Source organism: Vombatus ursinus, unplaced genomic scaffold (genome assembly GCF_900497805.2).
Source record: "Vombatus ursinus unplaced genomic scaffold, bare-nosed wombat genome assembly UNPS02012319.1, whole genome shotgun sequence".
NCBI lineage: Eukaryota > Metazoa > Chordata > Mammalia > Diprotodontia > Vombatidae > Vombatus > Vombatus ursinus.
This window is the reverse complement of record NW_020952097.1, coordinates 3,268,112-3,280,660: the sequence shown is the minus strand read 5'-3', so window position 1 is coordinate 3,280,660 and position 12,549 is coordinate 3,268,112. Positions and strand designations below refer to the sequence as shown.

The window sequence follows — 12,549 nt, the reverse complement described above, 5'->3', positions numbered from 1 at the left end:
TTCTTACTTGCTTCTCAAAATCCCTTTTGAGCTCTTCCAAGGCCTGGGACTGATTCATATTTTTCTTGGAGGCTTTGGATATAAGAGCTTTGGCTTTGTTGTCTTCTTCTGGTTGTATGTTTTGATTTTCTTTGTCACCAAAGTAAGATAATATAGTCTGACTCTTTTTGCGCTGCTTACTCATGATCCCATGCAATTACTTGAGTTTTAAACTGTGTTAAGGTAAAAGTCTGCTTCCAATGTGAAGAGTATACTGTCCCAAGCTTCAGGGGTTTGTACAGCTGTTTCCAGAGGTACTTCTACGGACCTGTATATTTTCAGTTCTTCCAAGGTGCTATGATAAGGGGTGAGGTGTTTCCTCTCCACCACCACACCAGCGTTCCTCCTCGCCCCAGGACCGCCTCTCAGAACTGTGACCCAGATCCAAGCATTGATAAAGCAAGAGATTCCTGCCTCAGCCCTGGCAAAGAGATCCTTGCAATCCCCCTCTGATCAGCCACTGGATTCCCCCTCAGTCTGTGGGCCAGAAGCTCAGGAAAAAGCTGTGGCCCCGGACTGCGCCCGAGACTTGTGACTGAGACCTAGCTCCTCTCTCACTGCAGTCACAGACTTTTCCCACTGACTTTCTAAGTTGTCTTTGGCATTCAGGGGTTGAGAAGTCTGGAAACCACCACAGCTGCCCACGATTCAGTCCTCTGAGGCCTGCTCCAGGGTCGCTGTGGCCTGCGCGCCCACGCTGAACTGTGCTCCTCTCCCTGCCCGGCGCTATATACCTTTCTGATCAACCATCCAGGCTGTCTTTGGCTGGAAATTTGTTTCACTCTGTCTTTTTGTGGGTTCTGCTGTTTTAGAATTTGTTTAGAGCCATTTTTTTAGGTATTTAGAGGGCTTTGGGAGAGAGCTCAAGACAGTCACTGCTTTCCCTCTGCCATCTTGGCTCCACCCCCCCAGTTGACACTTATATGGCATGGTTTGTAAAATCTCTTCACCATTCCTGGTCACCTGTATTTGGACTCACTCTAGTTTCTCAGTGTACTTCCTAAAACATATTTTCCCAAACTGGACATAATAATGTAGATGTGGTCTAACCAGGGCAGAAATGCATTAGTAATGTAACCTTCCTTCTATTGGATACAACTTATGTTAATACAGATGAAAACTGCATTGGCTTTTTTGGTTGCTACGTCACATTGTTGACTCATAATGGGCCTGGGATCTATAAAAATCTTCACTGTTTTCCTTATGAATTACTTTCCAGCTAACTGGTTCCATGTTATACTTGTGCAGTTTATGTTTTTTTAAGCCAATTGAAGGACTAAATACTTTTTAAAAAAAATTTAATCTTAATAGCTTCAATCCACCATTCCAATCTTTTGAAATCTTTTTTGGATCTCGATTTAAGCAAGCAAGCCAGGAAGCAGGAATTTGCTAAGCACTGGGAATGGAAAGAAAACACAAAAACAACTCCTTCCCTCAAGGAGCTCCTACTCTAACATGGGGGACAAGATGTACATAAATAGGCATATGCAAGATACAGGGTAGATGGCAGGTAAGCTTACAGACGACCATAATTCAGTTATCTATTTCCCTCCAGTTTCATGTTTTCCACAAATGCAGTTAGCACAGTCTATCCTTTCATTGCAGTCAGTGATAAAAATGTGGACCAAAGCATGGAGCTGTCTGCTCTCCTAGGTTTCTAGGGGTAGCTTTGGTTCCTTATTACTTATTCCCGTCTTTTGCTGCTGCCAACTGTTTCTTTTTTTTTTTCCAGCTGTTTCTTGGTGCCCTAGTTCTAGCCACTACTTTTTGGTTCCTTTTTATGTTCCTGCTCGTTTTGTTGTCCTTATTTTTTGTAAGCCTTGTTCAGTCTGGAATTTAGTATTTATGATACTATTCTGAAGGTCCATGTCACTCTTTTGTATTTTTTTCTTGTTCACAAGTTTCTACTAATTTCTTTTTTATATGTCCTTTCAAATTTTTAACTCATTAGAAATGTCTTATACCATAGGATCATAGATTTAGAGGTGAAAGGGACATTAGAGGCCAACCCTCTCATTTTACAGATAAGAAAACTGAGACCAAGGGAAGTTAAGTGACTTGCCCAAAGTCACACAGGTAGTATTAGTTGTGGAATCTGAACCTAGGTCTTCTCTCTCCGGAGACAATGCTCTCTCACCTATACCACTTTGCCTCCTATTCTTGTCATATTCCTCCTTATACTCATTCACAATTATTTAATCAGAATTTCATAAGAATCTCCTATTTCCTCTGTGCTATCTTTTCTTCTAGAATCTTTGGTTGTGGTATATCTTCTCTGTACTATTTGGAATATGTCTGCTCACAGTCTAGACTAAATGTCTGATCAAGCTCTGTTTACCTATTAGTAAATAAAAACAAGGCAGTTATGTCATGCTGGGCTTGAATCGAGTTTTAATCTGTCCTCAGACAGCTTTATGATGCTGGTCAAGTCACTTAACCCTGTTTGCCTCAGTTTCCTCATCCGTAAAATGAACTGGTGAAACAAATGGCAAAACCACTCTAGTATCTTTGCCAAGAAAACCCCAAATGGAGTCACAAGAAGTCGGACATAACTGAAATGACTAAAAACAGCAACAGCAAACAAAAACAAGCCCTACATTGACATGGTCATCTTTTTCTCCAGGTTTGAATAGTTTCCACATCACTAATAATTTCCTCCTCCTTGATCAATGAATAATTAAGTCAACCACAAACATTTATTGAGAACCTACTATATTCCAGGCACTGTCCTAAGTGCTGGGGAAACAAAGAAAAGCAAAAACATTATCTGTCCTCATGGAACTCACAATCTAATGAGGAAAAGGAAGGAAATGTAGGAAGGGAGGTCGGTGCTATTATTATCCCTATTTTACAGTTTAGGAAACTGAGGCAGGCAGAAGTTAAGTGACTTTCCCAGGGTCACATAGCTAGTAAGTGTCTGAGGCTGGATTTGAACTCAAGTCTTTCTGACTCCAGGCCCTAGCCACTGCCCTACCTTGCTTCTTCTGGATCACATGCAAGCAAACATGTATAAATAAGATTGATAATAATAATAATAATAACAACTAGCATTTATACAGCATTTGCTATGTGCTAGGCTCTGTGCTAAATGCTTTACAATCATTATCTCATTTGTACCTCACAACCCTGGAAGGTAGGTGCTATTATGATCCCTGTTTTATAGATGAGGAAACTGAGGCAAACAGAAGCTTAAGTGACTTGCCCAGGGTCACACAGCTAGTAAGTATCTTAGATTGAATTTGGACTCAGGTTTTCCTGACTCTAGGCCCAGAGAGGACCAGGAAAAGTTTCTTGCAGAAGGTAAGATTTTAGCTAAGACTTGAAGGAAACCAGGAAGCCAGGAGTTGAGGATTGATGAATAGTGAAAAAGTGGGAATGATAGAGGGCACAATCTACTGGAGAAGAAGGTGTCGAATGAGATCATTTGTCCATATAGAGAGGTTCGCCTTAGCTGACAGAAAGGCCACCTCTTCGCCTGAGATAGTGGTGAAGGATGAGATAGTGAGGGTAGACCGTCTGTGTGATGTCAGATGAGGAAAAGGAGAAAAGAGGGAGCTCTTGGCAAATGTCCTGACCTTTTTCAATGACGTATGAGGCAAGGTTCTCAGACTGGTGCCCAAGCTTTATAATATAACTTCCCTGGACCCTGCTTGACTTTTTAGGAGTCCACTTTATTACATATGCCTCCTTTATGACCCTGGAAGAAAATTCGGTCTTTTGCTACAGAGCATCTCCATGCTTATTTAGACATTTGTCCACCTGGGCAATGCCGAAAGGGTTTATTCACCATTCTGTAATACCTGCTTTATTCTTTACCAGTTGGGGGTCCTTGCAAGTGCGTCAGAGGTTTTTGGTGCTCTATACATATTTTTTTTATCAAATGTAAAATTCATGTTTGCTAATCAAATGAGAAAAAAAAATTAGACTAGTACAAGCAAGCATTCTCATAAGCTCATAAATTCTGAAAAATTCTATCTAATATACAAGTCATCCCCTAAATTGACAAAAGACTACCTTTTCTTTAGTTTATAAATTTAGTTACCAGGCTCTGTGCTTTAGGAGGTAACTTTGGTTATAGAAGCAACACTGGGAATCATTCTGTACCAGTCTGAAAAATGTTTTTCTACCCTCAGCCTACTCCAATAGACATCTCTCTCTCTCTTTTTCTTAATTACATTTTATTTTATTTTCAAACAAAGTTCATGCTTCTCTCTCCTTCCCACTTCCCTCATACCCACCCCTCCATTGAGAAAGCGAGAAAGGCAAAACCCTTGTTACAAAGATGTATAGTCAAGTAAAACAAAATTTCTCATTGGCCATATCTATATCTATTCATTTATTACAGTATAGATATAGATATTGATATGGAGTGGATGAATACACACACACATACATACACATATATGTATGTATATATATATAAATCTTTGTATACACACACACACACACAAAATTTTTTTTATTTGTTTTAATCAGCCAAGATCACCTTCTCACTCTCTCTCTGTCCTCCCCGTTTGTCCCCCGCCCTAACTGAAAACACAAGAAAAACAAAAACCACACTGGCCATGTCCTAAAAAAATTTGCTCATTCTGCATTCTGAGTCCTTCGTCTCTCTATCAGGAAATGGGGAATCATGTTTTATCATTGCTGATAAGAGTTCAGCACAATAGTTTTCCATCACATTTATATACCAAAACTCATTCATTCTTCAGTTGATGGTACCTCCTAAGATTGCCATTCTTTACCACTTCAAAAAGAGATTTAGACATTTTTATACATCTTCAGGATTTGTTTTGCTTAGGACTAATCCCTCCCTAAGTCTGCCCTCTCTCTAATTCCCCCTCCTTGCTTCTTCCTTTTTCTTCCTATTCCTCTGTTGAGTCAAATGTATTCCTGTATCCAACTTTGTATGTGCATGCATATGTGTGTTTGTGTATTCTTCCTTCTTTTGACCAGTTCCATGTGAGATTCAAGTGTCCCTTACCCTTTCTTCCTTTTTTTGTAGGGATGTCTATTCACACATCATTCTTAACATATATCTGATCCTAGTGTCAGGGACCCAAAGAACTCCATGTACACTTTAGGGTTGAGCCTGGATCCCTGATTGCAAGCACGTAGTTCACAATATTACCAAAGAAAATTTTATTGAAAGAAGGGGGAAAATAAAACAGCCTTATTAATGAAGGATGTTAGTCCTCAAAATGTATGTACGTATCCCCAGTAATTTGTAGTCTTTTAACATGAGTAGAACCCTGGTGAAACTCCAGATTAGATTGGGAAGGGAAGAGAATAGAAACAAATTAGTAGGTTATTACAATGGTCTAACTGAGAGGTGGCAGCTAAGGGGGCCCAGTGGATAAAGTGCTGGGCCTGGAGTCAGGAAAGCATCTTCCTGAGTTCAAATCTGGCCTCAGACATTTACTTGCTATGACCCTGGGCAAGTCACTTAACCCTGTTTGCCTTAGTTTCCTCATCTGTCAAATGATCTGGAGAAGGAAATGGCAAACCACTCTAGTATTTTTGCCAAGAAAACTCCAAATGGGGTCACAAAGAGTCAGACATGATTGAAAAAAAATGACTGAACAACAGCTGAGAGGTGATGAGGGCCTGAATTATAATAGTGGCCAAATGAATGGAGGGAAGAAAACAGATGTGGTGGTAATAGTGATGGTGATAAGATTTGGTAAATGATTGGATATGTGGGTAATAGGGAAGAGTCAAAGATGACTTTGAGGTTATTAACCCAGGTAACACCCTACTGGTGCTTTCAGCAGAAATGGGGAAATTTGGAAGGAGGATTAATTTAGAAGGAAAAGATAATGAATTCTTGTTGGATGTAGGTTTGATATGCCAATGGAATATCTAGGTATCCAGGTGGAGACATCTAGCTGGTGGTTAGTGATATGAGAATGAAGTTCATTAGAAAGATTTGGGTTAGATGTATGGATTTGGGGAGTCATTTATATAAAGATGATAATTGAACTCATGATAGTAGATAAGGAGGGAAGGGAATTACATTTTATATAGTGCCTACAATGTGGCAGGCACTTTGCTAAGTGCTTTACAAATATCTCATTTGGTAAAGTTACTTAGGGAGAGGGGCTAGAGAAGAGGGCTTATGACACAGCCTGGAGGGACTTCAGTACTTAGAGGGTAGGAGGTCAATGATGATTCAGCAAAGGAGCTTGAAAATAAACCATCTGACAGGTAATAAGAGAAACAGAAGACAGCAGTATCCCAGAAACCAAAGGAGGAGAGAGTATCTAAAGAGGAAGGGTTGGTCAACAGTGTCAAAAACCAGAACTATCAAGAAGGATGATTAAGAAAAGGCCATTGGAATTTATCAGGTAAGAGATCATCAGTAACTTTGGAAAGACCCTTTTCAGTAAAGTAGCAGGGTGGAGTTGTAACCCAGATTAGATTGCAAGGAGTTGAGGAGTGCTTGGGAGGTGAGTAAGTGGAGGCAACAAGTTGTAGATAATGCTTTCTAGGGGGTTGGCAGTGAAAGAAAGGAGTGATCTAGGATGGTGGCTTAGTAGGATGGAAGGGTCAAATGAAAGTGTTTCAAAGATGTAGATAACCTGGCCATGTTTGTAGGCAATGGGAAAGGAACCAGTAGTTAGGAAGAGGTGAAAGGTGAAAAAGAAAAGGTTATGTTCCTATGAGAAATGGAGGAAGCTGTGAGAAAAATGGGAAGGAATGGGGTCAAGGGTAAGGAGGGCCACGTTTGACTAAAGTTGGAGCAAAGGAGAGGATGAGTGAAGCTATAGAGAATTTTTGAAGTGCTGATTAGGAGAAATGTGGACACATATCAGATGGTTTCAATTTTCTGAGCAGGGGAAAGTTATCTGCTAATAGAGAAGGAAGGGTAGAGGTGGCATATGGTGCTTGGGGAGAGAGGCAAAGATTCTTTCATCTTTGGATCAGCTGCTTCAAGGATCATGATAGGCAATCATTGAAGAATAAAAGGACGGCTGTGCAGTGCTGAGGGTCCCCTGAGATTAGGTTAATATGAATTTGTAATGGACCCAGTTAGCATGACTGCATGGTTGCCTGACTTCCTTCAGTAGCAGTCAGCAGCATGAGAGTAGGATAAAAGAAACCAGATGGTGAGGGTGAACTAGCACTGAAAATTAGCAGGGTATGAATGGTAGTAGGATAAGGAGGTATGGAATTTGAGGGTAAAATAAAGTGCATAGTTGAACTGGTTGACTGTAGAATCAAGATTGTGAAGGAAGGAAAATGAGGCCAGATCAAGAAAGCAGGTGGAGATGGAGGGATTGGAGGCTACAGTGTGGATGAAGAATAGGTTTAGGAGGAGTGAAACAGAGAGATATAAGGATAAGAAGTAGTAGTCAGAGAGAAGAATTTCAGTGTCATGGAAGTAACATGGTCTGGGGTGATGTCACCAGCAGTTGTCATGGAGACCATGAGCTAAATGCTATACTTCTTAGAGGTAAGGAGGATGACCTGGAGGCTAATGGAAGATAGTAGTAAGGATCCTGGATAGGGTGATATAGACAACTAGAGTGAAGTTCAAAGGAGAAGTTTCAGAGTCAAGGTTGTAAAAGTCTGGAAGTGGCAGTGATGAATGAGGAATAGGCCAACTTTTCTTGCTGTGTGCCAGGGGACATGAGAAAGTAACTAGATAGCACTATTGAGGGGGCCTGGTTTCTAGAGAAAACTAGGTTTCTATAGGAGGAATGTGAGTGTTAAACTGAAAAAAGGTTTAGTGAAGGAGTGGGGGTTCCAGGGATCATGTGGCAGTTGTTTTGTTTGTCCTTCATTTCTTTTTTCTTTTTTCTTTTTTTTTTTTTTTGCTAGGCAATGGGGTTAAGTGACTTGCCCAGGGTCATACAGCTAGTAAGTGTTATGTATCTGAGGCCGGATTTGAACTCAGGTCCGCCTGAATCCAAGACCGGTGTTCTATCCAGTGCGCCACCTAGCTGCCCGTTGTCCTTCATTCTTGAAGAGGACCACGACATCAGGAAGATGATGCCACGACTTGCAAGTGAATTGGATTTAAGCGAGGGAGGGCTGTGCAAGGTTACCAGCCTCACTTTCTCCTCCAGAGCCATCTGGGTCCAGTGGCAAGATACAGATTTTATATAAGATATAGATAGATATAGATAGAGACAGCACCTCTAGGGATCATAATGAAAGGGAGGATAGAGAATGATAGGGGGAGGAAGGTTAGGACTAAGCTGGATTAGGATGAAAGTCCAGTGAATAGTAAGCTGGGGCAAGTAATTTTTGCTTTAGCAGACTTCATTTGAATCAGAGTGATGGAAATCGCAGGAGGAAAGAATTTGCTAACCATAGGAAAGCAGCTCCCCACCCTCCTGGGTCCTGGGATAATAGACCAGGTGCCTTGGGTGCATTCTCTGTTCACACTTGGGATCTGGGCGCCCAAGTGATCGGACTTTCATACTGGAGTGCAAGCCCAGTAAGTATCCCAGAGACCTGACTAACTCACACGCGTTGCTAGCTCTGTGTCCTTTGTGGTCACATGAGAAAGGAAGTTAGTGCAATAGTAGAATTTCCAAAGTTACTAACAGCCTGAAGTTACTAACTTCCAGTTAGTATGCCCAGGAGCTTTTTCTTTTTCCTAGTGGCATCAGCCTTTATGCTCCAGAATATGGTCACCCAGGCTTCCAGGTTCTCAGGCAAAATGAGTAAGGGCAAGTTGTGAGTGTTCCCTGTTGGCTTCTCTTCCCAGCTTGCTAGGGCTGCTTTGCAATCAGCTCTTTTTCTTTTCTCCAGCATAACTACAAGGAAGATAGTGTTTGCTTTCTCACTTATCAAAATGAAAGAGGAAGGATGAAGAGGAAAATTTATGTACACTTCAATTCAACTAGTATTTGTTGATCAACTGATATCCAGTTAACACATGTGAAGTCATTTTAGCCTATCTGAGAAGATAGGAATGTCTTATATAAGCAGAGCTTATGAAATAAATATATAAAATTGGAGTGCTTTTCTCATACCTTCTCCTTGTCATTCTCTGGGTTATCTGTCCCATAGACCCCAAAACCTTATCTCTTCCTTGTTGATATTTAATATTCCTATTTTGCATTTATTGTTTTAGATTGTGAATCAAGGACTGAGAGAAATGAGCTGTCTCCAAAGCAGGAAATTTCTGAAGAGGTGGAATCACAATGGGCAATATTGGAAAGACTCACAGGGAATGTTTCCCAAGGATCCAAGTGGGGAGAAGTCTGTCAATATGAAGGAAGACCAAAGGAAAATTGGGAATCCTCTGTGGGGAAGAAACTCCTTTCTCATGAGGGAGGTTTCAGGACAGTTCCAGTGGTCCACCAGTTGTCTCCAACAGGAGTGAGAGGCCAAGAATGTAATGAATTTGGAAGAAACTTCAGGCTAACTTCTAACCCTGCTCAACTTCAGAGAGATCCGTCAGGAGGGCGACGACAGCAATGGGATGAAATGAGCCAAAGAGTCAAACAAAATTCAAATTTAATTAAATATCAGAAAGACTATGCACAAGAGAAACCTTGTGATAATACTGTATATTGGAAACAATTTGGACAGAGCTCAAATCTTATTGAATATCAAAAAATTCACACTAGAGAGGAAACTTATGAGTGTAATGAATATGGAAAACACTTTATCAGAAGGTCTTTGCTTATACAACATCAGGGGATTCATGCTGGAGCAAAAGCATATGAATGTAGTGAATGTGGAAATACCTATGGTAAGAAGTCTCTTCTTAATGATCACCAGAAAATTCACAATGCGGGCAAACACTACCAGTGTAATGTATGTGGAAAAGCCTACAATAAGAAGTCTACATTTGTTGATCATCAGAAAATTCATACGGGAGAAAAACCCTATGAGTGTAGTGAATGTCATAAATGTTTTATCAGAAAGTCTCTGCTTATTCGACATCAGAGAATTCACACAGGAGAGAAACCATATGAATGTACTGAATGTGGGAAAGCCTGCAGTCAAAAGTCTGCCCTTCTTGATCATCAAAGACTTCACACAGGAGAAAAACCCTATGAATGCAGTGAATGTGGTAAGCACTATATTAGAAAGGCTTTGCTTATTGAACACCAGAGAATTCATACAGGAGAAAAACCCTATAAGTGTAATGAATGTGGGAAAGCCTATAGAAAGAAGTCTACTCTTGTGGATCACCAGAGACTTCATACTGGAGAGCGATCCTATGAATGTAATGAATGTGGTAAAATCTTTACCCAAAGCCTAAATTTCATTCAGCATCAGAGAATTCACACAGGAGAGAAACCCTATCAGTGTAGTGATTGTGGAAAACCATTCAGTCATAGATCTGCCCTTATTCAACACCAGAGAATTCATACTGGAGAGAAACCCTATGAGTGTAATGAATGTGGTAAAGCCTACTGGAGGAAGTCTACCCTTATTGATCATCAAAGACTTCACACTGGAGAGATACCTTATAAATGTAGTACATGTGGGAAGGCTTTCCGACACAGGCCATCTTTTATTGAACATCAGAAATTACATAATGGAGGCAAACACCATGAGTGTAATGAATGCAAAAAGCAATTCAGTACACGAGCATCCCTTATTCAACATCAGAGACTTCATACTGGAGAGAAACCTCATGAATGTAATGAATGTGGAAAAGCTTTCAGTCAGAAATCTACACTCATTGATCACCAGAGACGTCACAGTGGGGAAAAACCCTATGAGTGTAGTGAATGTGGCAAATGCTTTATCAGAAGAGCTTTCCTTATTCAGCACCAGAGGGTTCACACAGGAGAAAAACCCTATGAATGTAAGGAATGTGGGAAAGCCTATAGAAAGAAGTCTACCCTTACTAGTCACCAGAAAATTCACACCGAAAAGAAACAGGAGTTAATTGATATTGAAAAGCCCTCAGTCTTAAAGCCTGCTTTTATTGATCACCAGTGACTTCATATTGGAGAGAAGACCCATGAATTTAACAATGTAAATGGTTTATTAGAAGGACTTGGCTTATTCATCAGAGAATTTATGTAAAAAAACCTTATGAAAACAGTGTAGTAAACACTTAAAAACATTTGCTTATTTAGCATCTTAGAATTCACACTGGAGAGAATTCCTATGATCATGGAATGTGGTAAAACTTTCAATCAAAATTTCAACCTCATTACACATAAAATAATTTTCGGAGGAGAGAAATCCAGTGTGTGTATGAGAGAAATCCAAAACATGCCTGTATGGTGGGAAATCCTTAACTGAATCTGCCTACTGTCATCAACATTTGAAAATTCAGAATGGAGAGAAAACCATTTGAGGATAGTGTATGTGAGAGGCTTTAAAACCTTCAGTCAGAAACCTTCTCTTGTTCAACATCGTAGAATTCCTACTGGAGAGAAATATTATCATGAGTGCGTGAATCTGGGGACGCTTTCACATCCGAACTGTCCTTAAACACCAGACGATGCATACTTTCGTAGATTTGTGGTAACTTCTGCCCCTGCAGACTGAGATTCCTCCATACTTTCTCATTTATGTTCTTCCATAAATCTTCCAAAGAGTAGCCTCCCACTGTACTGAAGGTTTCCTTTGATTCTTTTATTATCTTAAGGATACCAAATGTGCCACTCAGTGTGCCTCTCCTTTGTGTCTCACCACCTGGCCAGCTCCCTCCATTTCCAGGCATACATGTCTTCCATAACATTAGTTATACTACTTCTCTAATGTAAATCATGATTGGCAACATGCTGCTACTTTGAGTTCATTACTTTTTGAGTCACTTATAATTTGGAATCTAATTAGATCATGGTGTTCCATAATCTGAAGCCACATAATATCTAGAATATTGGTTTTTCAAGAGATGGATTTTTGCAATGGGAAGCATTTGGGGTTTATTGAAAGCAATGTACAGTTTCTCAAATGTATTCCAATCCAATGAGATTCCCTTCTGCTACTTAAAGACACACACAACACACACATAAATGTATTATGTATATATTTATATCTTTGTGTGTGGGTGTGTGTATATATATATATATATATATACATATATATATATACACATAGACACACAAATAAAAAAAAATTTGGACTAACTTGATGCCTTGCCCCTCACTGTGTTTTTAATTCATTTTGTTTTGAGAATTTAGACAATTAAATCAATTTCTTTTTTCATTTCTGTAGATTTCACTGAGGAAGCTTTATAGAATTCTGAGGCTTAATGTAATTACTAAAGAAATATGCTATGATTGTAATGACTGTGAAAAAGTTTTCTGTGTGTCCTCACCCAAAATTTAGCATCATAAGATCCACATTAAAGAGAAACCCAGTGAGTGTAGAGAATTTGGAAAAGCCTTCAGCCAGTGTGTAAATTTAATTCCATGTTAGCTTTCATACAGGTGAGAAGTCCTAATGAACGTGGCAGTCTTTATTCTCAGAGTGTGTTATTTAATAACAGAGAAAATATAATTGGAGAAACCTTATGAAAGAATGAAATATGGGAAAGCTTTTCCTCAGACCAATTTTTATTAAATATGAAAGAACTCA

The 12,549-nt window shown here is 39.8% G+C and overlaps 1 protein-coding gene across 3 annotated transcripts in view; it reads left to right on the top strand.

The window, feature by feature from the left end:
• Window positions 1-11,976, top strand: part of LOC114039899 (zinc finger protein 883-like) — a 29,241-nt gene extending 17,265 nt beyond the window's left edge. For 2 of the 3 annotated variants that reach the window (XM_027857818.1, XM_027857819.1), the window contains one exon: window positions 9,128-11,976. In XM_027857818.1, the coding sequence (XP_027713619.1) occupies window positions 9,128-10,956 (1,829 nt within the window). In that variant the 3' untranslated portion in view covers window positions 10,957-11,976. Of the gene's footprint in view, window positions 1-8,018; window positions 8,051-9,127 lie in introns of those variants that run through there. The other variant, XM_027857820.1, reaches the window with a different exon arrangement.
• Window positions 11,977-12,549: the final 573 nt, after the last annotated feature.